Here is a 23580-nt window from a genome sequence, read left to right on the forward strand (position 1 = left end):
CTTTTTTGGGATTGCCCTGGTGTTAGACCAGTTTGAACTGTAGTTAAACAATGGCTCAAAGCAGCCAATTTGAAGGAAACATTCTCGATGAAGACAACTCTTTTTGGTGACTTTGGAGGCAATGATAAAGCCATGATCAAGCTGCTGAATATGGTCAAAGCCATAACTATGAAGAAGCACATTTGGTCTTGTAGAAATGGTGCCATCTTTAGGATTGGAAAAAGACCTCCCCTACCCAAGGATTTAGCAAACCTTAATGGCCTAAGGCCTAGATGCATAACTTTATGTATCTTTATATATTTGTCTTTCAAAGAATTACAAAAAAAACACGAGTGAGTACACGCTAGCCCTTCGTTTGGGGATGACGTAAATATCTGAATATATTAATAGAAAGTCTCGCATTATAGGCAAGGCTGGAGTCTCGATTTGCCACACGCGTGACCTGATTGGCGAGAGGGGCAGCGGGCTCTCTCATGGAAGCAAGGCTCTTGGGCTGTAAAGGCTGGCGTGGGCTCTCGTGGTTCTCTCTCATGGAAACAAGGCTCTTGTGGTGTAAAGGCTGACGTGGGCTCCAGCATTCTGTCTCTGTCCTGTGACCTGTCCTCCTCCTCCTCCACCTCTTGCTCGTTCTTGCGGTGATTTGATCTGATTGACGATGGACGCATGAGAGAAGAATGCTTATCTCAATTGGAAGAGGAGAAGAAAGCGAAAGAGGCAGGACTCTCTCTCTCTCTGTTTTGCAGCAGAGTTCTGCCAGTTCTTTTTTTCTTTCGTTGAACGATCGAAAAGACGGGGAAAGAAAGACGTGCGCGTGTTCAGACGGATTGAAAACAAAACTGGGTCTAGGAGAAAAGGGTCGGCTGAAGAGAGAGAGGCTAGAGCAGGGGAGCCTTGAGAGGTTAGAACAGGGGATCCTTGACCGGGGATCATCGGCGTTCAATCTAATCTGAAGGCAGCGGGAGCTGAGAGGTGGGTTTTCAGACAGGATCTCAGGTGCCGTCTTCTTTCGTACCGCCCACCACCACTCTCCAATTGGGGGGTCGTTGCTGGTGCTGGCCTGGTGGTTCTCAATACTCGTGTGGATAGCCACTTTGTGTGTATCACCTTTTCAGCATCATAAGCTCACAGGTGAGGTTTTTTGAACCTTTTCCGTCTCCGTAGTTGGCACAAGCTTACCTTGGTCCATATTGAAACTATTGTTATGCACGAGGATTAGGAACTGTCTGTTCTTTAGAAGTCCGTCACCTCCTTTCCACTGGCAGCTTGCCGACTCTGAGACAGGTACATGCTACAGGATTGTGTATTACTGGCGAGGAAAGAGTGTAGCAATGGCTGCTGCAACGCCTGGGCTGGAATTGTGAGGCCCATACGGAGTAGCTAGATGAAAATGTGACAAACATCAAAGATAATTGTGTCCAATTGAGCGGAAAGAGAAGATGCTGTGCTTGCTGTCATAATTTCTGGTTCCATTTCCCTTCTCAAGGTCCACCCTCAAATAGGCATTATCAATGGCTTGAATGTGTCTGCCTGTCCATCAATCCGGGCTATGTTATGTGACTTTATGTGCCCTGCACAACTGAGGGGAACTGTAATTGGCTGCAGGTTTTGTTTGCATTCTACATGGAGCGCTTTGAGGTAGTTAAAGAGATTGGTTCCGGCAACTTTGGTGTTGCTCGGCTGCTGCTTGACAAAAGAACCAAAGAGCTTGTTGCAGTTAAATACATAGAGCGGGGACCAAAGGTGCTTCATATGCACAAGAGAAACATTGTGGGCTTTGTTGTTTGATGTTCTTAACCTTTCTGATGATCTGATGCATCCGCTTTTCAAGTCCTCTAGTGTAATTATTTTTCTGATGACACGTCACTGTGTAGATTGATGAGAATGTTCAGAGGGAGATTATCAACCATCGGTCCTTACGTCACCCAAATATCATCCGTTTCAAGGAGGTAAGCTCCTCATAGTGGCAATTGTTAGATTTTGCCATGTCAGCAGTGGCTGAAATAGAGTTATGACATGCAGGTTTGCCTCACCCCTACACATCTGGCTATAGTGATGGAGTATGCTGCTGGTGGGGAGTTGTTTGAACGCATATGCAATGCTGGTCGCTTTAGTGAGGATGAGGTTGGTTCAGAAACTGTGATGCTGTTGGATGATTCATTTCTTTGTACATTATCAGCTTTTCATAGTTCCATGGTTTTTTCCTGCTTATATGAATCAGGCCAGGTTCTTCTTTCAACAACTGATATCAGGAGTAAGCTATTGTCATGAGATGGTAATTTCTTTTCTGATGATGCTGAGTCTTTATTTGAAATAGCAACTTCCAAGGTGAAGAGCCGTTGACATTTTGTAATGGGGATTGTGTGTCAGCAAATCTGTCATCGTGATCTTAAATTGGAGAATACCTTACTTGATGGAAGCTCTGCCCCTCGATTGAAGATATGTGACTTTGGTTACTCAAAGGTGCACAATTACATTTGGTGCTAGAGGATGGCCTTGATCGTTTTAAGTTACTAGTTATTTAAACGATGCAATTGCAGTCATCAGATGGATATGTACATGTTAGTTGTCTAATTAATCTGAATGCTGATTTTGATGCAGTCATCTCTGTTACATTCTCAGCCTAAGTCCACGGTGGGAACCCCAGCATACATTGCTCCAGAAGTTTTATCTCGAAAGGAGTATGATGGTAAGGTGAGGTGCACGCGTTAACTTATCTTTGGGTTTGGATACACCTGACTGGAACAAACTTAAGTAATGACAATCTAGTTTGGTTCTTAGTTGCTGAGTCGTATCGTTCTGAGTCTGCCTATTGCTTACTAGTCCTTTGTACTTAACTAGGTTGTTCTGAATCTGTATTTACTGTACTGTTTGTCGAATTGATGCACAGAGTTTCTGCTATTCTGTATCTTAGTCAAATTCTACCTTTTGTAACCTTGTATGTTTTAGTTATATTTTTCCATCATTTCAGTGTGCAAACAGTTTTGCTTTCTTGTTAAATAAGCATGGTCTTCATAGATTATTTTTTTATGCAATGAATTTCTGCTTTCCCTTGGTCACAGTCAACTTGAGTTAGAAGTAAAGACTTACTTTCGCTGTACAAGTCTCAAACATCATGTATAGTCGTAAAAGCAATGTTAAGTTGATAGCTACCTCAAGCTATGATGACACTAAAATGTAAGATCAACTGCTTTGCATCCATGTGTCTAGCATGTCATTACATTAAATGTGTTCTAAGCTTGGAGTAGTCTTCTAAGAAAGTCATATGTACTTATCAATCTATCCCTAAGGGCATTCTTTATCATGTGTGTGTGTTGTATGTACACACACACATTATATATAATGACCATTCTTTGCTATGTTATTGTTGGTCCTCATGACAACCTCATATCAATGTGTGGATGATAATTCTAGCTACAAACTCAAAGACAAGGATTCTACTGCAGTATATCGGACAATTGACACACTAGCTGGTAAGGGCCCAAAATATGGCTGCCCAGTTTAGACTGACCCCTGTCAAAGTGTCCACCCTTTAAGAAATCAATGGTATGAACTCCGCCTAAAGTGTCTAGGAGTGATAAAATGACAAATAAATACAATGTTGGAGCTGCAAATGTCCTCGCCTAATTCAGATTGAGGCTCACATCCAAGAGATGACCATATTGACTGATATGGTTGCTAACAAATGCATGGGTGATGCAATAGTAGTGCAAAGTGTTATATGAGGGAAAGAGAAAGAGGGAGAGGGGAAGGGATAGATAGATGGGTGATGCAATAGTAGTGCAAAGTGTTATATGAGAGAGAGAGAGAGAGAGAGAGAGAGATGTTAGCAGAGTATTTGTCAGCTCATGTGTGAGTCTGAGCTTGATCTGGGCTGGGCATTTTTATTAGGTATTTTAGGTATTTTTCTGGTGTGGCATTTTATGCCATTGGGGTATTTTACGCACCAGTCGGCCAGCATTAATGCTGTCCGACCAGCATTATTGCTCCCCACTTTTTCAGCCTATTTATACTCAGTGGCTCCTCCTCAGTCAGTCACTTCATCTTCACCATCTGCAGACTCTGTGGAGAGAGGAGCCAGTGCCAGTGCCCACGCAGCCAGTGACTCACTGTTGTATGCGACTGTCTCGTGTTCAGATATATGGATTCCATTTCCCGTGCATACATCTGAGTTCTATCTGTATCGTGTTCTTTCTTTTCTCTTTTTGTCTTGTGTTTCAGCAGTTTATTTCAGCACATGTTTATGCTTTCACCGCTGCTCCACTTCTGACATGGTATCAGTTTTCAGGATTTGTGTTTCTGCTGTGTTTTCTTGCTGATTTCAGGACTGTTTTGTACCCCTGCTGATCAGACGACTGCTGTCGCAGCCAGGCGACCTGTTTTGGGGCTGTTTTCAGCCTGCGTTTTTTGCAGTTTTGCCATCGCCTGCTGCCTCCGCACCCTCTGCTGCCTACGCACCCTCTGCTGCCTGCGTTTTTCATCTGCAACTGCTGGCGACAGTTTTCTACCTGTTTTTCTGCAGTTTACAGTCTGCGTTTTGTTGATTCAGCGTCTCTCGTGGCTGGGTGACTGTTACTTCAGGCCGTTTTTGCTGTTTTTGGCAGTTTTTGACTGATTTTTTGACTTTCTGCAGCAGATTTTGTCTTCTATTGATCAGATTTTGGGTTCTCTTGCATGTGAACTCTCATTTTCTGTAGTCTGTGCTTGTGTTTTGGCTGTGTTTCCTCTCTAAATTCCATCTCTTCTCTACTTCTCTTCTTATCCTCTCCATATGGCTCCTCCGTGCACTTCCACTGATGATAAGTTACATGGACCTGATTATCTCACATGGAGTGCTGTCATGAAAGCTTGGTTTGTGCAGAAGCGGTTATGGTACATCGTCTGTGGAGCTACTCCTCGTCCTCTCCGTCCTTTTCCTCTTTCTGAAGACTTTGATGAGGACAATCATGAGGAAGCGGTGCTCATATGGGACTCGGACGATGCCCGTGCGTACTCGGCGTTGCTTCGGTGTATTTCTAAAGTGGTCTTACCGGCGGTTACCTCCTGTAGGACATCTCCTGAAGTATGGCAGAAGTTGCAGCAGATGTACGAGGCATCTTCCACCATGCGGGCCGTCACACTTTATGGCCAGCTCCAGCAGATGAAGTTTGAGCCGAAAGATACTATTCAGTCTTTTCTTCTTCGTGTACAGGACCAGCTTCGGCACATGCAATCTGCTCTTCCCGAGGTGCATCTCGTCGGAACGGTCCTCTACAAGCTTCCCCCGGAGTTTGATGGAGTGGCCAATGCTTTGCGGGCGCAGACATCATCGACTCCTGTCAGTTTTACACATATGACCTCGATGCTTCTTGAGCATGAGGCATCCTTGAGATTACAGGGGCGGCTTCCGGCACATTATGGAGGTGAGGCTTATGTAGCTTCAGAGAGGGGTGACGGGAAGAAGAAGTCGAAGGCCCAGTGTTACCGCTGTGGCAAGAAGGGACATTTGCGGAAGGACTGCAAGAAGTTAGCGGCTTCCAGGAAGGAGCAAAAGACGAAGCGGGATGCTGACTCTACCGATGAGTCCTCTCCTTCATCAGACTCCGACTCCGACCTCCGACCAAGGTGAAGTCCAAGGCGCGGAAGGGATCCTCTTCTTCGGATCGCGGGAAGGGCTTGGTGGCCCCTTCCTCGGCTGCTTTCTAGTGGTGGTGATGAGGTCATCCCTCACGACTCTCTTGTGCCAGAGAGGGAGTGTGAGCGGGTGTTCAGATGGGGCAACCGCGCCTCATCTATACTTTTATACAGGTGCACAGGTTCCAGAGAGGGACGTCCCTGACGCATCGACTTCAGTCTGGTGGAATCAAATCCTGGAGTTGGGATTGGCATCCAGGTTCATGATGAGCTGGTCATCTGACAGAGAGCGGGAGGCTTTCGTCTGGAGCTCACATGAGGGGACACTTTGGTGGTCTGGTCAAAGGCAGGGAATCCATGGTCACCTATGTTCAGGGGCATTTTTAACAGGATGGTCTTGTATGCTACTACGAGACATTGGTGATGGACACAGAGACATGCTATGATCTTCTCTATTTTCAGGTGTTTGGTACGATCGACATCGACATCAGGTTCTCTCCGAGGCACCTTGGTGGTGGCTTGATCACCCACTCCTTGGGTATCCATGGTTCTACTTGGTGGTTCTATGTTATATAGTTTCTGATCCCTTTTCATTGTACTATTGTATTGTATCAGATCACTCATGATCTGAGAGAGGGTGTTAGCAGAGTATTTGTCAGCTCATGTGTGAGTCTGAGCTTGATTTGGGCTGGGCATTTTTATTAGGTATTTTAGGTATTTTTCTGGTGTGGCATTTTATGCCATTGGGGTATTTTATGCACCAGTCGGCCAGCATTAATGATGTCCGACCAGCATTATTGCTCCCCACTTTTTCAGCCTATTTATACTCAGTGGCTCCTCCTCAATCAGTCACTTCATCTTCACCATCTGCAGACTCTGTGGAGAGAGGAGCCAGTGCCAGTGCCCACGCAGCCAGTGACTCACTGTTGTATGCGACTGTCTCGTGTTCAGATATATGGATTCCATTTCCCGTGCATACATCTGAGTTCTCATCTGTATCGTGTTCTTTCTTTTCTCTTTTTGTCTTGTGTTTCAGCAGTTTATTTCAGCACATGTTTATGCTTTCACCGCTGCTCCACTTCTGACGAGAGAGAGAGAGAGAGAGAGAGAGAGAGAGAGAGAGAGAGAGAGAGAGAGAGAGAGAGAGAGAGAGAGAGAGCCGCCGGTTCTCGTCGCCGGTTCTGCACGCCCTACTGTCGCGTCGCCTTGTGCTGTTGAAGACTGACAACCCGTCGCCTTGCCGTCGCGTCGCCCTGTGCTGCCTTTGACGACTGTTTGGCCGTCGCCTGTCCCGTCGCCTGATTCTGACGCCCCGTCGCCTGGCCCGTCGCTTGCCTCTGACGACTGCCTGGCCCGTCGCTTGCACTGTCGCCTGCCTTTGAAGCCCTGTGGGGTCTGCGCCTGCGGTTCGCCTGCGGTTCGCTTGCGCTTTGCCCTTTCGCCTTGTGTGTTAGGGTTTCTGCTGACGCTTGGCCCCTGCCCTGCGCCCCCGACTGTCCCCCTCTACCATCGACTGCCCGCCCTGTGCTCCACCCTCCTGCCCCTGCACTGTTAGGGTTATGCCCTGCCACACGCCCTCTGGGGACAGGTCACGCCCTCTTGGGACAGGTCACGACTGAGGCGGACAGGGTCGTGTCTCCCACTCTTCACCGCGCGGCAGTCCTCCTTCGAGTTCCAATCGTGATACAATATGGGTGGTCTGGATCTGGATTTTATAGACCAAACGGTGGCAGCGCTTGGTCCGGATTCTGATACTGAGGAACCTGAGGATATGGTTCCGTGCACCGAAGAGATGCCCCCTGGTCCTGACATCCAGCCTATAGGTAAACGTACCAAGCATATTTCGGAAGAGACAATGGATCATCAGGATTGTTCCTATGCTCAGGTTGCTTCGGATTCTGTGGACTCTCAGGATGTTGACTGGTAGCATTTGCTGGAATTTGCCAACACTCTGCTTGGCGATTATGTTCAACATAATCAGGCAGCCTTTTCTGACTCTGCACCTGACGATGTTCTGGAAGCCACTGTGGACTCGAAAACTGTCCTTCGCTCCTTTTCGGTGTTTTATGATCGCGCTGTGATACTCTTCTTCACTGGTAGAATCCCACTGCTTTCCCGTATTCGCCAGTGGCTGCACAGTTTGCTACAAGGGGAATGTGTTGAAGAGATTTTTGTTGGGCCCCGAGGTTTTTTTGAGGTGCTGTTGAAATCTGAGACGCACCGTGCTGCTCTCTTGTCTAAACTGCCTTTGTTTTTTGATCGCCGGTTGGTCCATGTTGTACCATGGCACCCAATGGCAGATTTTCAGCGTCTGCTGCAACGTGAATGCCCTGTGTGAGTTGAAGTGGAAAATTGTCCGGCTGTCTATTGGCCACTGTTGAAGGACGCTATGGCCGCTGTGGGCACCGTTCTGGTCCCTCCAAGTCTAAGGGCTGTGAATCGCAACCGGTTGTGTATGTTATGGGACACTGCAAGGAAAAGGCCTGCTTGGTTACGTCTCAATTGCTCTGGCATGCATCCGTTACACTTTCGTTTGAAATGGGGCAATTTTGCAAGACATTGCTTTTCCTGTGGACAATTGGGGCATTTTATGGCCGAATGCCCGGAGCAGCAACACACTTTAGATGCTGGCCATGTTGCGCTGCCCATGGAAGATATGGTGTGTGATGCTCCGTCTCGCTGGATGCTATCCACCCACCTAAAGTTTTGGACAAAGGTAAACAACAGGTTTCAGGTCTGGATTCGCGCCACTGACTAGGTTGAAGTACGCGCAAAAAAGGCAATAGGGTTGTTGCTGGCTTGGAGAATACTGTGCCTACTACCTCACAAGATTCCATGCGTACCTATATGCGCAGGAAAGAAATGTCTTCTTCAGAGCGCTCTGCTCCTGCTATGGTTTCCTCTGCCCCCCGTCCTCAGCCCACCAGGAGAATGCATTCGGATCGTCCAAAGGGTCCACCTGCTAAGCTGGCTTTTGATACCAGAGGCAACGTCATATTACCCCGTGGGATCGTCATTATCCCCGTTCCATCCCCAAGCCAGCAGATATGCTGTCTACCTCCAAATCTGGTCCTCAGAACTCTTTTGCTGTGTTGGCGGATTTCTTGGATGAGGGAGTCTTGGACATTCTCGCAGAAAAAGTCAAATCGAGGCAAGCTGTGCCTCGTACCTGATTTACACATGAAAATAGCCATGTGGAATGTGCGAGGAATTTGTTCTCGCCACAAGCAACATGCCATGTGGATTGTATTGCATGAGAATCAGTGGGATGCCCTGTGTGTTGTTGAGCACAAGAGTCACGGAGAAGCCGGAAAAGTTGTGGATTGCCATGGCTTCCGTTTGTTCTATGCAGGGACACAGACCATGCATTATTCGGGTGTGCTCATGATTGTACATGACAAATATCAGCTTGTTCTTATTGTACATGACAAATATCAGCTTGTTCTTATTAAAAATGATGTACATGGCCGCTTTCTGGTGATTGAAATTTTATTCGAAGGGGAGATCTTATGGTTACTTGGCCTCTATGCTCCGAATGATCCTTTATCTGGCCGGGAGCTTTGGCAGACTTTGCAGACCTCCTTGTCACTTGGCAGACGGGGCTTCTTGATGGGGGGTTTTAATATGTGTATTGATTCTTCCCAGTCCACATCGTAGCATTCGGTAATGGACGCGCCGGAAAGTCGTATGTGGCATGAGTTGGCTCTTGCTATTCTTAAGCAAGATCTCTGGTCCTGGCTACACCCGTCTTCTACAGGGTTTACTTTCCATTCTGCCCAGTATGCAACAACATGGTCGCGGTTGGACCGCATATACATCATGCAGAATGATGATTTTCTTCGTGAGATGCTCGAAATGAAAGTGTTGCAGCAATATGCCTTGCCGGACCATTTCCCTTTGCAGCTTAAGCTGCTTGCACAACCCATTGCACCTTTCAAGCAATTTTTGGAGAGACTCCCTTTGCGTTTCAACTTGTCTTACTTGAAGCATGCAATCTTTCAGGGCTATATGCAGCAATTGATTGATAGATTCTTATTGGACTTCTCCTCTCAGGGCACTGCTTCATTTGAAAGATTGCTCTCTAATGTGCAGCGGGTTGCTCAGCAGTATGGGATCCATCATGCCTCTCTTTGTCGGCGGCGTCGACAAGCAGCGGAGGACCTGCTGGCTTTGGTTCGTTCTCTGCTGGTGGACACTTCGGATGACGCATTTCTGCTAGTACTGGCAATGCGGGTGGCTGATCTTATTAAAGAGTTTCAGTTGAAATCGTATTAGCAGGCCAAATTGCAACATCTGACGGAGACTTTGCAAGATAGTGCGTGTCAGACTCATAAGTTCTTTCGAGCTCTCCATGCCTCTCCTGCTCGAGAGAATATGACCAGACTCGAGGATGCAGAAGGCCACCTGATCCTTGATCCGCAGACTATTGCGCATATGTGTAGGGATTATTTCCGCGACCTTCTTGGTTCCACTTCTCCACCTTCAGCCCAAACTACTCAGGCCCGTTCGGTTTTTTATGACCTGGTCCGCAATCAGGTTCCGTTGGACATGCAAGCTACTATGGAGTTAGATATTTATGAGGTAGAGGTTATGGGCGTTTTGTTACACTTGCCCAAGGATAAAAGTCCGGGTTGGGATGGTCTCACCAATGAGTTCTTTGAGGCTTTTGCTACCCAACTGGCGAAACCATTGAAGGCTTTGTTTCAGCAGGTGTGGGAAACGGGGATCATGCCTTCCTTATGGAAAGAAGGACTTATTTAACTGCTTCCAAAGGTTCCTTCGCCGTCTACGTTGAAACATTGGCGCCCAATTTCTTTGATGGGTTCTATGTATAAAATCTTTTCCAAAGTAATGGTGAATCGGCTCCATAAGCATCTCCCTGCCATTGTGCACCCTCTCCAGAATGGTTTCATTAAGGGCCGAAACATTTTACACAATGTATTAAATGCGCAATTGGCGATTGATTATGCAAGGCATTCTATTGGACCTATAAAAGGCTTTTGACTATCTGGACTGGTCTTTCGTTGCTGAACTTATGTCTGCTATGGGCTTTGGTGCTCAGATGTCTCGTCTAATCTACACCATCAGTGCTGCGGCGTCTTCGCGAGTCATGCTGAATGGAGGCATTACTGAGCCATTTGTCCTTGCCCGCTCGGTCAGACAGGGGTGCCCTTTGAGCCCTCTCTTCTTTGCCCTTGCGACTCATCCAGTTCTTTCGATGTTATCTCATATGGCAGCTTCTACTCAGTTGGCTGGATTGTCGCTTCCTTCTGGACAGGACTTCATTAGTCAATCCTTGGCTGATGACAGCTTTATGATTTTGCATGCGGACAAGGATAACCTTCGAAAAGCATTGGATGTTCGGGCTCTCTTTGGTCAGGCGTCCGGCCTTCGCATCAATGCTTTCAAATCAGCCATTCTCAGCTGCATGGAGTTGGATTTGCAGTCCTTGGACTGGCAGGGTATGGTTGTTCCTCGTGGCTCCATTGTCAGGCATCTTGGGTACCCTTTGGGTGTTGATGCTCCCCCAAAGCAGCTTTTGCAGTGGATTTCTCAGAAAATGGCGGCTAAGTTTCTGTATTGGAAGTCTCAGGCCTGGCCCTTCCATGTTCGCCTCAATTATGTTGCCAATGCTCACATATTTCTTGCCATTGCTGCCTTGGACTACTACGACTCTGAATGCTCTTACTCAGTCTTATTCGTTTCATGCTATGGAAGAAGGATTCCTTGCATGTAGGTATTTCCTGGATTTCTTGGTCGCATGCGTGCACCCCCAAACGCATGGGTGGAGGGGCTATTTTAGATGCCCAAACTCACATGCTGGCACTCCGTTGGTCTCTTTTCCGCGCCATGTGCTCGGATCATCATCCGTGGGTCGCTATAGCCCGTTATTTCCTTGAGGATCATGGGCTTCTGCATGGCAATACCCAAATCCGGAGTTTTTGGTGGCATGTTCTTAATGCTGATTCGCGGTTCTCCAGTTCTTCCTCATCGCTGCTTACTCATTTGGTATGTTCCTGGAAACTGGTCCTCCAGAAGACTCAGTGGCATCCAGCGGAGGATCGCTTAGCTACTAATTCTTTTCAATTGGAATTGCTGGCAGTCTCGCGGTTACTTTCATGGGAAGGTAAACATGAGCTTAGACCACAATTCAACCGGATGGCACATTTGGGCTTATCTTCAGTCGCGGATGCCACCCTTGCCAGTCGCAATGTGCTAATATCGTTTCGTACAGTTAGGAGGCTTTTCAGGATCCCTCGTGGATATAGGCATTTATGGGAACAGCTTTTGATGGTGATCCAGAGCAGACAACCCTTTCTTGCCCTTGCTTCGGATCATCCCTGGCAGGATTGGGACTTCGAAGGCCGGCTGAATTTAAGCAAAGCTTCTGCTAAACAGGTGTATCATCTTCTGATTAAAGATCATCAATGGCTGGTTACTAAAGCGAATACTCTATGGGGATTGCGTAAATCCCGGTCATGGTGGAGGGCAACTGTGATGGAGGGCTGGTTGAACAAGACACCCTTCAAATATAAGGTCTTTCTTTGGAGAGAGATGATTGGTGGTCTTCCGCTTGCTTCAGCTCTTTCCAAGCGACGAATCTCCAATGGCAACTGCTTCTTTTGCACCACTACTGTGGAATCCGCCCGGCACCGATTTATTTCTTGCCCCATCACTAAGAAAGTCTGGTTATTCTTGTCCGCCGTTTGGCGAGCGGTGGTTGGTTTCACACTACGCCCCTTTGATTGGGTTTTTGGGCAGCCCAAATACCCCACTCCGGCACAGCCATATATGAAGCTCATGTATCACTTTCTTCGATATTGGGGCTGTTGGCATAACTGGACCATTCGGAATGCTTTTCTTTTTGATTCTGCCTATAATGTTCAGCGGCATATTGCTGGGCTTAAGGGCCTCTTGTATTGGCAGCTAGATCTTCTCCAGCATTCTGACATGCTCTCTAGGGAGGACTTACGTCCCTGGCATATGGCAATTTCCTCCGCGTCTTTGCCATGACTTTGTAACTCGTAGTACTGGAACCTCTTCACATGATGGCTTAGTGTCATCATGTATCTTGTAATCAAGTAATCTTGTATTTTTTTTGTAATTAATACAATTACCTTTTACGAAAGAGAGAGAGAGAGAGAGAATTTACGAAAAAAAAAGAGAGAGAATATAGGGAGAGGAAGGGATAGAGAGGAGGGGTAGAGAGAGGGAGGGAGGTAGAGACTTCGTAGAGAGAGGGAAGGGATTGAGAGGGACATAGAAATAGAGAGGAGGAGGGAGAGAGAGAGACGAACAGCCTCGGTAGCCCCAAGGAAGGCTGTAACATGGCCTTGGGAGAAGAAGCCTCCATACCGGTCCACAAGTGTGTCACTTAATCAAAGAGGAGCAATTGATATACGATTGTCAAACTGTGCAAATCTCTACTCACCCTGCAGATTTATTTCCAATTTCAAACACAAACAATGATCATAAATACCACACGATAACATAAGACATGCACACCTCTACTTCAATGAAGATGCTTTAGGTGTGTGAGTTCCCACTATCAAAGAATAGGCATGTTGTGTTAACAAATTAGTCAGCTCGTGTGTGAGTTTGGGCTTTTAGTGGGCTCTTTATCATTTTATTTCCAGTTGTAGATTGGTTGCCTCATTTATGGTGCCAGCATTTTTGTTGGCCAATTGACATTTATGATGTACCCTCATGATTGCTAGCCAACCTGTGCATATTCATGGCCTATTTATTGGCTAGGTGCTCCCCCTCCAATCATTCAACATACATGATATTTGCAAGTCCTATTGGGGAACGAGAGCCAGTGCCCACAACCAGTGACTCAGCATCCGATCTTGTATTGTCTCTCGTGTGGGTATGTGGATTCCATTTCCTGAGCATCTCTATCCCGAGTTCTTTTTTTGCAGTATTCTTCTTTCTTTGCAGTGTTTCTTTTCTCTTGTGTTTATGCAGTCTATTCCAGCAGATTCTCACACTTCCATTGCTGCACCCTATTCTGACATGGTATCAGATGCCCTTGTTAAGGAACTTTTTCCTATTTTCTGCTGCTGCAGGTCTGCTATCTCCTTCTACTGCTGCTGATCTTCTTCTAGCATTTGCTGGGGGATGATTCTTCCTGATGCTGAAACGGCTTGTTCTGAGCACAGTCCAGCCTTTGTTCTGGGTATAGCACCCTGTGTTCTCCTGATCTGGCTGTGCATTTTGTGTTTTCTTCCCTTTTACAGGCTGGTTGACAGTCCTTCCAGGCTGTATATCTGCTTCATGGGCTGTGACTGCATATCATGCTCTGTTGGCTGTACCTTGGTCTTGTGTGTGTAACTCTTTTCGTTTTGCAGCCATCCTTTTATGTGCAACAATCGCCTACATTGTGGGAACTCTTTGCAAAGTACTTCTTGGGCCTGTTTTGGCTGTACTCTCTCTCTACATCTCTTCTTTTCTTCATTTTCTCTTCCTATCCTCTACAATGGCACCTCCCTGATTTTCAACTTATGATCAGCTTCATGAATTTGACTCTCACTTGGAGTGTTGTAATGAAAGCATGGTTTGTGCAAAAGTTCTTACTCTATGTTATTTTAGGAGCTGACATGTGTCCTTGGATACCAAATCCTATTGCTGGATTGGATTGCGACAACTACAAGGAAGTAGTGCTTCCTTGGGAGTTAGATGATGCTTGTGCCTATTTTGCTATTCCCAAGTGCATTTCTAAGGAGGTCCTTTTGGCAATTATCTCTTGTAGGATAGATTTAGACGTGAGGGAGAAGTTATAGATGTTGTATGAGGCTTTGTCGACAATGTGAGTTGTGACTCTCTATGGTGAGCTGTCGACTATGCAATTCAAGCCAAAGGATGCAATCTGGTCTTTTTTGCTTTGGATTATACATGCACAGGATTATCTTTGGCACATGCAATTCACACTTCTAGCAGCTCATCTTGTGGGAACTGTGCTCTATAAGCTCCCTTTCAAGTTTGATTGAGTAGCCAATGCTTTATGGGCTCAGATATCATTGATTCTTGTCAGCTTTGCTGCATGAGGCATCTTTGCGGTTATAGGGAGGCTTCCATCTCAATATGGTGGCCAATAGGAGGCTTTTGCAGCTTCAAAGAGGGTAACAAGAAGAAGATGAAAGCCTACAGTTATCATTGTGGTAAGAAAGGACATCTATGCAAGGATTGCAAGGATTTGATAGTATTGCGGAAAAAGAAGGAGAAGAAGAATTTAGGTGATACTTTGTTCATGAATAAGTGACTTAATTGCCATCTGATTTTAATGGGCCAATTGTTGTGAATTTGGCGAGTAGACACCAATACTTTACCAACTTGATAGTTAAATTGTCCGTCTTAGTGATCTTGAATTCTTAGTGTTCATGGTTGAGATTGATAATGTTGGGTACGATCGTAAGTCATGTTGCATTTGATTAGATGTGTTGAAGGCCCAAAAGAAATTTTGAAGTTGTGAGTGAAATCGAGGCATAATACCCTATATTAGCTCAACAAAATACACACAATAGGAGTCGTCTTGGTTGGCATGGCCTCTCTTGAGTTCTCAATCAGCCCTACTTAGTTCTCCTCCAGCTTGCATGACAAGGTCTCTTTTTGCTTTTTGACAAGTGGCACATTGAGAGTCCAAGACATGCCACGTCAAATTTGACCAAGTAGTAATGCTAAGCCCTGTTGAAATGAGTCTTATCACTAAATACATTCTTGAGATGTAGATGAATGCAAGGTTGTGTGAGGAGTTAGACAAGTGGGTGGCATGGAATAAACAAATGGGTGACCAGGTGCTACATGTGGCATCCGAGTGCTTGATAGGGCGATTCTAGGTGTTTGCACCATAGGAGATTAGTGTGAAAGTGGCCTTTATGAAACTTAACGGGTAGTAACCATAAACTTAATTATTTGCAAGTCACTCACCTTAACGTGAAATCAACAAAAACATAATTTAACAGATATAGCACAAGGGAGCCAGAGTGCTCGTACTTGGTGTCTGACAGTGCAGATTGGCTTCACAGGTTGGAGGCCCTTGTGGTATTTCATTAAGATTATTGGAGCCATTCAATCCAAGTACAAAAACCTTGATTTCCACTTTGAAACTGTGTGTTTCAGTCACTAGGACTCTCTAACTAATATCTTGTTATTGTACCTACTCTTCATAGATTAGAATAGTTGTGCCTAGTCACTAAGCCTCTAGTTGTTCTCACCAATTGAGACAAACACTAGAATTGACCAAATCTACCTTGAAAACATCAACAAATTTTGCACAATCTCTTCAAAAAGTAAGTACACATGGACCAAGATTGTTGGTTATGGCAAACTTTGTACCCATTGGAGAGAGAGTGCTTTGGATACCGTGCATACAAACTTAGACAGAAAGTCTACGATGAATAGAGAAGCTTCAAGCTATTGCTAATGGCAAACACATCAACTTAGCCTTGCTCAATGTTGTTCAGGTCTTGTCCTTTGTATACAAAAAAGAGAATACAGATAATCCTTTGCTACAAAGATACGTGAAATTATAAAAAGCATTAGTATGCAATCCAAGACAGCTGCCAACACATTGTTGTCAATTGAGGAGGAGAAAGCATGCACGCAACTATCCAAAGTAGCCCACAGATGTTACTAGCATAGCAAGATCTCTTCTAACCTTACACATTGTCATTTTTCCTTGACCACGTTTGGAGGAGATTGTAAGCAATCTATCTTTGGATGCATGCTTATGGGACAAAGATAGAAACTTGTCACCATGTTGCAAAAATAGGTACGACTTGTCATGAGGACATGTATTTTTGAAACCTCACTTAACATGTGGATTAATTTTTAAGCACATGGTTAAGTAAATGTAGCACATGTGAGATGTAATTGGGGTTAATAGTTACGAGCTCGAGACTTGAGAAAATCACAGAATGTCGAAGGCAAAAGTTGCTTTAAGTTATGCTGCACAAGTACTTGGTGGTAATTGGTGTCAATTGTTAGTCTAGGTCATTCATTTGGCCGTAAGTGTTAGCTGGTGACACTAGAGAAGTGGCATTTAATGGTTTCTAATGCCAATTTGACGGTCAAAGATGGTGCAGAGATAGTTGAGAATGGAGGCTGTCTAGCCAATTTAATTATTGGTCAGTCGGATTATTTTTCTGGGCATCGAAATAATTATTAGATTAATTTTCAGTATTTAAAGATTGAAATTTAATATTTAATTATGGATAATGCTGGAAAAACCATTTGAAAAGGCTATCACTTGTCAAAAATGCCCGTGCAAGGCTAGAAAATGTCTTTAGAGCTTAGAGAGAGGCATTTTTAGTGCATTTAGCCTGCAAGAGAGAGGGAGAAGATATTGTTAGAGAGAGGAGATGCTGCTGATCTGATCTGCAACCATTGGAGGACCTTCTGAGGCAGCTAGGGGTAGGAGAAGACCAATCAACAGAAGGTGACAGTATCTATAGGATGTTGAGACAGGGCAGCAGCAATAAATAGCTGATTTTTTTCAATTCTTTGTAAAGAAAGTGTGAATATTCTCTCTCCTCAACATTCTCTCTCATCTCCTAGCCTTTCTACAGCCTTGCTTCAAAGATTACAGCATTGAGATCACCAAAGAATGAGAAATTTCAGATTTTCTCTGTTGTAAACCCTAACCTGCGGTATAAATTAGGGTTTAGTAGCAGCCTTGGGAAGGGTGCCAAAAATTGGAAGCTCGAAGACTTGGATTCAACAGGGCTGAAGCTGTTCTCAGTCAAATTCAAGTGGAGGGACCAGCCAATTGATGAATTTGGGGCATTTTTCATCTCCATCAAAGCGGGTGAAGGCAAATTGACCGCCTGAATCAAGGGGCAAATTAGATTGAAGACTTGCTAGTCATTTTGGACAGCAAGGGGAGTTGGAATACTGAAAGGGATTGGGAAAATTCCATTGTACATCAATTTCTTCTTCAATTAAGCTAAATAAATACCAAAAGGGACCCTAATTTTGGGGTTAATAGGGTGTCCATTGTTCAAGATTGTAAGTTAATTTGCATTTCTCAGTTTTGTAATAAATGTTATTGCTGTATCTAAGTTGTAATCAAGGAATTGCCACCCATCCATAAAAGGAAGGCTGGTTTTAGTATGAATCAACCAAAGTAATTTCCCTACAACAAAACGATAAGTGTGAGAGAATTGAAAGGTTGACCCGAGGTATCCTTGTGCAGATGGATAGTGGAATCTAGAGGCATAGCCACTAGCCATGTTTGATCAGTGCAACAACTTGGTATTAGAGTGAGGTTGCTGAGCTTGGGTGGCACTAGGATTTCAACCAAGGTGTGGCTTGAGGGGGGTGTTGGAAATGCAATCCACACTTGCTAGAGATAACTAGCTCTCTATTAATGCAACGAGGTGTGGCTTGAGGTGTGGCTTGAGGGGGGTGTTGGAAATGCAATCCACACTTGCTAGAGAAAACTAGCTCTCTATTAATGCAATGACGGTGAAGTGAGACGAGGTTGGAATCCTAGGGCAAATGGAGGAAGATTTCCATAATTGGATAGATCAGAGGTCATCCATCACCTTAAGGTTTTGGGGGCTAGATGGCTAGCCCAATTATGGAAAACTTCCAGTGAAGTGTATATTGGCATAAACAATATTGGAATGGGTGACTTTCTCGGAAAGGCTCACTTGCCCTATCTCACCACCATCTCACTCTCTCTCTCTAGCATTGGAGAGTTGTGAGGGATGACCACATCACTTGTGCTAGAAAGCAAGAGCAAGAGGCGCTCCCAAGCCCTTCATGTGATTTGAAGAAGATGACCCTTTTTGCACCTTGGCCTTTGCTTGGGCTGGAGGATCCGAGTCGGAGTCAGAGGAGGCATATGACTCAGCAGAGGAGCTTGTGTCATGTTGCTACTTCTTTCTCAAAGCTGCTAATTGTTTGCCAACCTTGGGCAAATGTCCCTTCTTACCACAGTGATAACATTGGGCCTTTGACTTCTTCTTGTCACCCTAGTGGTAAATGCCTCCTTGGAGCCACCATATTAAAGATGCCTCATACTCAAGTAGCATTGAGGACATATGCGTAAAACTCATGGGTGTTGATTATATCTAGGCCCGTAAAGCATTGGCCACTCTATCAAACTTCAGCGGGAGCTTGCAGAGCACAGTCCCCACAAGATGAGCCCTTGGAAGGGCTGACTGCATGTGTCGAAGTTGATTCGGTACTTGTGTAACATGAAGCAAGAAGGATTGGATAGTATGTTTCGGCCCAAACTTCACATGCTAGAGTTGTTTGTAAAGGGTAATTGCATGCATAGTTGAGGGAGCCTTGTACAACATTTGAAGTTTCGCCCATATTGCTAAAGCAATCCTAGAGGAGGAGATCGCCAAAAGAACTTCTTTAGAGATACAATGAAGAAGAGGAGAATATGTGTGGGCATCATTGTTATCTTGTACGAGCACAATGTCTTCATAGTTGTCTTCATCAAAATTAGTTGGAAGAGGAGAGGGATGCTTAAGGTGCTCAAAAGCTCTAGAGAAAATGTACCATAACCACTTTTGCACAAACCATACTTTCATAGCAGCACTCCATCTTAGATAATCAGGGCCATAAAGTTTTTCATTAGTAGAACAATAAGGAGGAGCCATCTGGAGAGGATAGAAAGAGAAAAGAAAGGAAAGAAGAGGAGGCAAGAGAATACAGCTAAAGCACAACATAGATTGCACTGATTGGAGTTCATGCATAGTGTAGAGATAGCTGATCACAAAATAACTGCTGCAAAAGGACAAAATCTGATCAAACACAGCCAAAAGGTACAGATTGCAGCCAACAGGTCTGGAAAATATAGTTGCCTAGCTTGTATGAGTCAAAACGTAGAAAAAACAGGCATTAAATGCAGCAGTACCACAATAAAGCAATGCAGAAAATGAAACGCAAACTGCTGGAGACAAAATGCAGGCAATAGGAGCAAATAATGCAGTAAACGCAGACGGCAGAGGCTGGAAGCAGGTCAATTTGCAGCAGATAGGTGCAGCCAGGCTGTAAGGAGGTGGAAGCAGTCAGGGGAAATCAGTGATCAGCATTAATCAGCAGAAAACAACAGCAAGAGTGTAGATCTTGAAAGCTGATACCACGTCAGAAGTGGATGTAGCAATGGAAGCATGAAAGAGTGCTGAAATAGACTATTGAACACAAGACAAAAGAGAGAGAAAAGCGAAAACACAAGAACACTGCAAAAGAGAACTTAGAGATGTACTTGGGGAATGGAATCCATGTACCAAACACGAGGCAGTCACATACAACAGTGAGTCACTGGTTGCATGGGTATAGGCATCAACTCCCTCTCTCTAGAAGGCATGCATTGGATCTACAAGTGATGAGTGACAGAGTGTGGAGCAGGAGCCTAAATAAATAGGCTAAAAGAATGCAATCAATGGCCTCAGTCAGCCAGTATTTAATGCTAGTTGGTCAGCATAAAATACTAAAATAATCACCTCAATGGCCACTAAAAAATGACCTAAATAACTCAGTAATGCTTGGCACATCCCAGACTCACACATGAGCTGACTAGACTGCTAACAATGAGGGTGGTGACAAACTCCCAAATGTCAAGTGTGTCAAGGATGGCATGAGGTTTGTGACTTCAAAGGGAATAATTGGTCCCATCTAGCTTTTGGACATTGATTGCTAACAATGAGGAGGGTGACAAACTCCCAAATGTCAAGTATGTCAAGGATGGCATGAGGTTTGTGACTTCAAAGGGAATAATTGGTCCCATCTAGCTTTTGGACATTGACTGGCTTGGAAAGGTGGGCACCTGAATGGACGATGCTATTAGGGAGAGGTGAGAAATAGATGTAGGCAAAGAGAGATGGGGACTCCAGATGGAAAGGAGGGCGGCTCTTGAGGGAGAAGGCTGCCCTTGGTATTTGTCATGATGGAGATCTCCATACGAAAGACAAGTTGATGTGGTCACTGAAGGATGTGTTTGCTGCGGTATGGGGCTGGCATGGCAGCATGTTGTAGGAGCTTGAAGACAATTGATTAGGATACAATAGCATTGCTGGCATTAGAAGTAAGGGCATTGATTGGACACAGCAAGGGATTTTGCAGAGAAGGTCACAATTCTTCTACTTCATCATTCACACTTGTTCTTGTTTCATGGCCTCCACTATTGGTATCACCATGATGTGTTTTTCCAAGTTCAAGGTTAACATGTGATTAACTCCTAGCTCATGGGATGGGCAAGACAGCGCATAAGTTCTATAGGACATGGGAAAAATGTGATGAAACAGCTAGGAATAATGTAAGCAAAGTGAGTGTACCAATTTTGGGCAAGTGGAGGCATGCAAGGGAGGGTTCATGGCTGTTTTAACAGCATCCTGGCTATTCTCTCTCTTTTCCCCATGAGCATGCAAAGTCTGGCTGTTTCTCATATTTTCCAGGCACAGGTCAGAGCTGGATAGCAACGTGTAAGGCTGAAATAGGTCACACTGTGCTAGTAACTGATGTGGGCTGCTTCATACAGCTTAGACGTGTTCTCTAGGGTTGCAATGGTTGTGTGTGGCCTTCTCTGTCAAAAGAAGGGATTAGTGTTGCTGTTAGCAGCTGCTTTGGACTGTGTGCAGGTGCTTTTCCAGTTTTGAGCAGAAATTGCATGCTTTTGTGGCAGATCTGGTCAGATCTCATGCTAGAGAGCCACAGTTGGTGAGAGCAACTGGTGGCCAAATGATCAGGCAGTGTAGGGCTGATTGCTGATATCATGATCGAGGTCAAGTGCTTTATAGATTAAGTTTGTGATTACTGCCTTTTGGGTTCCTTTAAGACTGGTTTCAGTTGGTCTGTGGAGTAAAATCTGAAATGGTGGTCTAAATGGTTCTACTTTATCATTGAATCTTGCTGTTTCTATCTGCCCTTCACTTTGATCTGGCTCCAAATTGTTAAACCTCAATACCCGATTCATAAATTGTGATGTATACATTATTGTGATATGAAAGGAGGAATGAAAACAAGACGAGAGCAATAATGATATTGAGCATTAGAAAGTATGGATGAATCAAATGTATATCTACAGAGAAGAGTGGGACAATCCAGCCTTTGCTAAAAATAATCAGAAAGTATGGTCCAAGGATGCCTGAAGAGCACCTAACATAATTTTTAAAAAGGTGGGTCTACTTCACACCAAGATAGATCTGATTCACATGTAGATCATACTGATCTCAACAACACCTTTTACAAATGACTGTTCTTACTCGTCATTTATATTTGTTATTTGATGCGGTGAACATAATTAAAAAATCGTTTATTGCAGATTGCAGATGTATGGTCATGTGGTGTTACCCTTTATGTGATGTTGGTGGGTGCTTATCCTTTTGAAGATCCTCAAGATCCTCGAAATTTCAAGAAGACAATTGGTGTAAGTTCTGTTATTGTGCTTGGCACTTATAATGTGTGATTTCTATCTGCCTGGTGCAGCTCTTGACTGCTGCTTTCTTGATTTATCAGAGAATTTTGAACGTGCAATATAATGTTCCAGACTATGTGCGTATATCAGCGGACTGCCGCGATCTTCTTTCGAAGATATTTGTGGCCAACCCAGCAAAGGTTTGGGCATCTGTAATCATTGCACTTCAGCATCTGTAATCATTGTCTTCCTGTAAAATTGCCTCTGCAATATATTGTTGATATGCTGTTTTGGCTGGACAGAGGATCACAATTGCAGGGATTAAAAACCATCCTTGGTTTTTGAGAAATCTGCCCCGGGATTTAGAGAACGACTTTGATGTTAGCTATAATCATGATGATCCAAATCATTCGCTACAAAGTGTTGAGGATATCATGCGGATAGTGGAGGAGGCACGAGTTCCTGGAGCAAAGATCGGGAATACAGTAGTAGACGATCCTGCCTTAGATGTTGATGAGATGGACTTTGATCCTGATGCAGAAGGTAGCGGAGACTTTGTTTGTGCAATGTGAAGATGTGTATGGTATGTCCTGTTAAAGAAGACGGAGCTATGCTCAATACTCCACAATGAGCTTGATCTTCTTTCGAGCTATAATCAGGAATACAAATGGGTTCCTTTGTATGTCAGAGTTGCTGTTGGCATTCCATGTTTATGAAAAGGGCATGGTTCCTTGTGCGATCAGCGTGAGCCATCAGTCAACAGGGACAATAAGTTGGGATGAGTCAGAAGCACTGTCTTTACAGCGAAAGAAGCTGGAGTGCACAGAAAGGAAGATGCACATGTTATACAATCTTTGTAAATTTTATGAGGCCTTTTGTATCCCTCTGCTTAGAACTGAAAACACATTAGCAAAGTGCTTGTGCATTAAGTGTCCAACAATCTTCAAGTTTGCATTAAGCTTGCCTTAAAAGGGTTATAGACCATTGTTACAAAATAAGCACTTATATGTGTTTTTGTCATGTGTTCCAACTTCTGTGCAGGTTTATTTGGTTTTCACAAATATAATACAAAAGGTTATGTTGTTCCTTTGAAGTGTTTCGATTTGTGGGCACCTTACTAACCTTTTCCAATTTCTATTCAAAAGAGCATTGCTGACATTTTGTTTTAGAATTGTGCATGGCCTTCTAATAATGGGGCGGCATGACAGAAAACAAAAGCAACATGAATGTGAAAATGTCAGCATCACACAAGATTCTTGCTACGCAAGGAAAGAGGTGTGTACGTGAAAATAAGATCCCCTAAATTAGCAACTTTGAGAAACTCTCATCTTACATTGTGAAATATCACTGAGTGAAGCTTCATTTTGGCTTGGGATAGCAGGGTTTAGAAAACCGATCCTCTATGTGGTAAAATATGTAAGTTCAAGTCTACATTGCTCCACAGCCACTTGCTCTATTGGGGATATGCCAAAAACATTGGACTTGACCTAATCACCTTTTTTGTGTGTGTATGTGTGTTCTTGAGGTACATGGTTGTTGAGGGGTTCACTTGGAACTCTTGACTTTGGTAGGCCTCCGGATGTTTGGACACGACTTTG

The 23580-nt window shown here is 44.5% G+C and overlaps 1 protein-coding gene across 2 annotated transcripts; it reads left to right on the forward strand.

Annotated features, from left to right (window-relative positions):
* The first annotated feature begins 439 nt into the window (after positions 1-439).
* Positions 440-23075, forward strand: LOC148016671 (serine/threonine-protein kinase SAPK2-like). 2 transcript variants are annotated; one of them, XM_087663708.1, is made up of 10 exons: positions 440-714; positions 1603-1767; positions 1872-1946; positions 2020-2121; positions 2219-2272; positions 2368-2460; positions 2599-2691; positions 21890-21994; positions 22084-22182; positions 22285-23075. In XM_087663708.1, exons 1-10 carry the CDS (start codon positions 664-666, stop codon positions 22552-22554), a joined length of 1107 nt encoding a protein of 368 aa, XP_087519834.1. In that variant the 5' UTR covers positions 440-663; the 3' UTR covers positions 22555-23075. The 2 variants fall into 2 exon arrangements, with proteins under 2 accessions (XP_087519834.1, XP_087519835.1); XM_087663709.1 differs by having other exon boundaries at positions 444-714; positions 1603-1740.
* The last annotated feature ends 505 nt before the right edge of the window (positions 23076-23580 follow it).

This window comes from Lygodium microphyllum, chromosome 23 (genome assembly GCF_053477565.2).
Source record: "Lygodium microphyllum isolate KBCC chromosome 23, Lygodium_microphyllum_v1.1.10, whole genome shotgun sequence".
In the NCBI taxonomy this organism is placed as follows: Eukaryota; Viridiplantae; Streptophyta; class Polypodiopsida; order Schizaeales; family Lygodiaceae; genus Lygodium; species Lygodium microphyllum.

What these genes read in the sequence shown, in the direction of transcription:
- LOC148016671 (XM_087663708.1), top strand. Translation starts at nt 664, where the DNA reads ATGAGAGAAGAATGCTTATCTCAATTGGAAGAGGAGAAGAAAGCGAAA. An exon ending in GAAAGGAGTATGATGGTAAG is followed by an intron (nt 2,692 to 21,889) that starts GTGAGGTGCACG and finishes CGTTTATTGCAG; the next exon opens with ATTGCAGATGTATGGTCATG. An exon ending in ATTTCAAGAAGACAATTGGT is followed by an intron (nt 21,995 to 22,083) that starts GTAAGTTCTGTT and finishes TTGATTTATCAG; the next exon opens with AGAATTTTGAACGTGCAATA.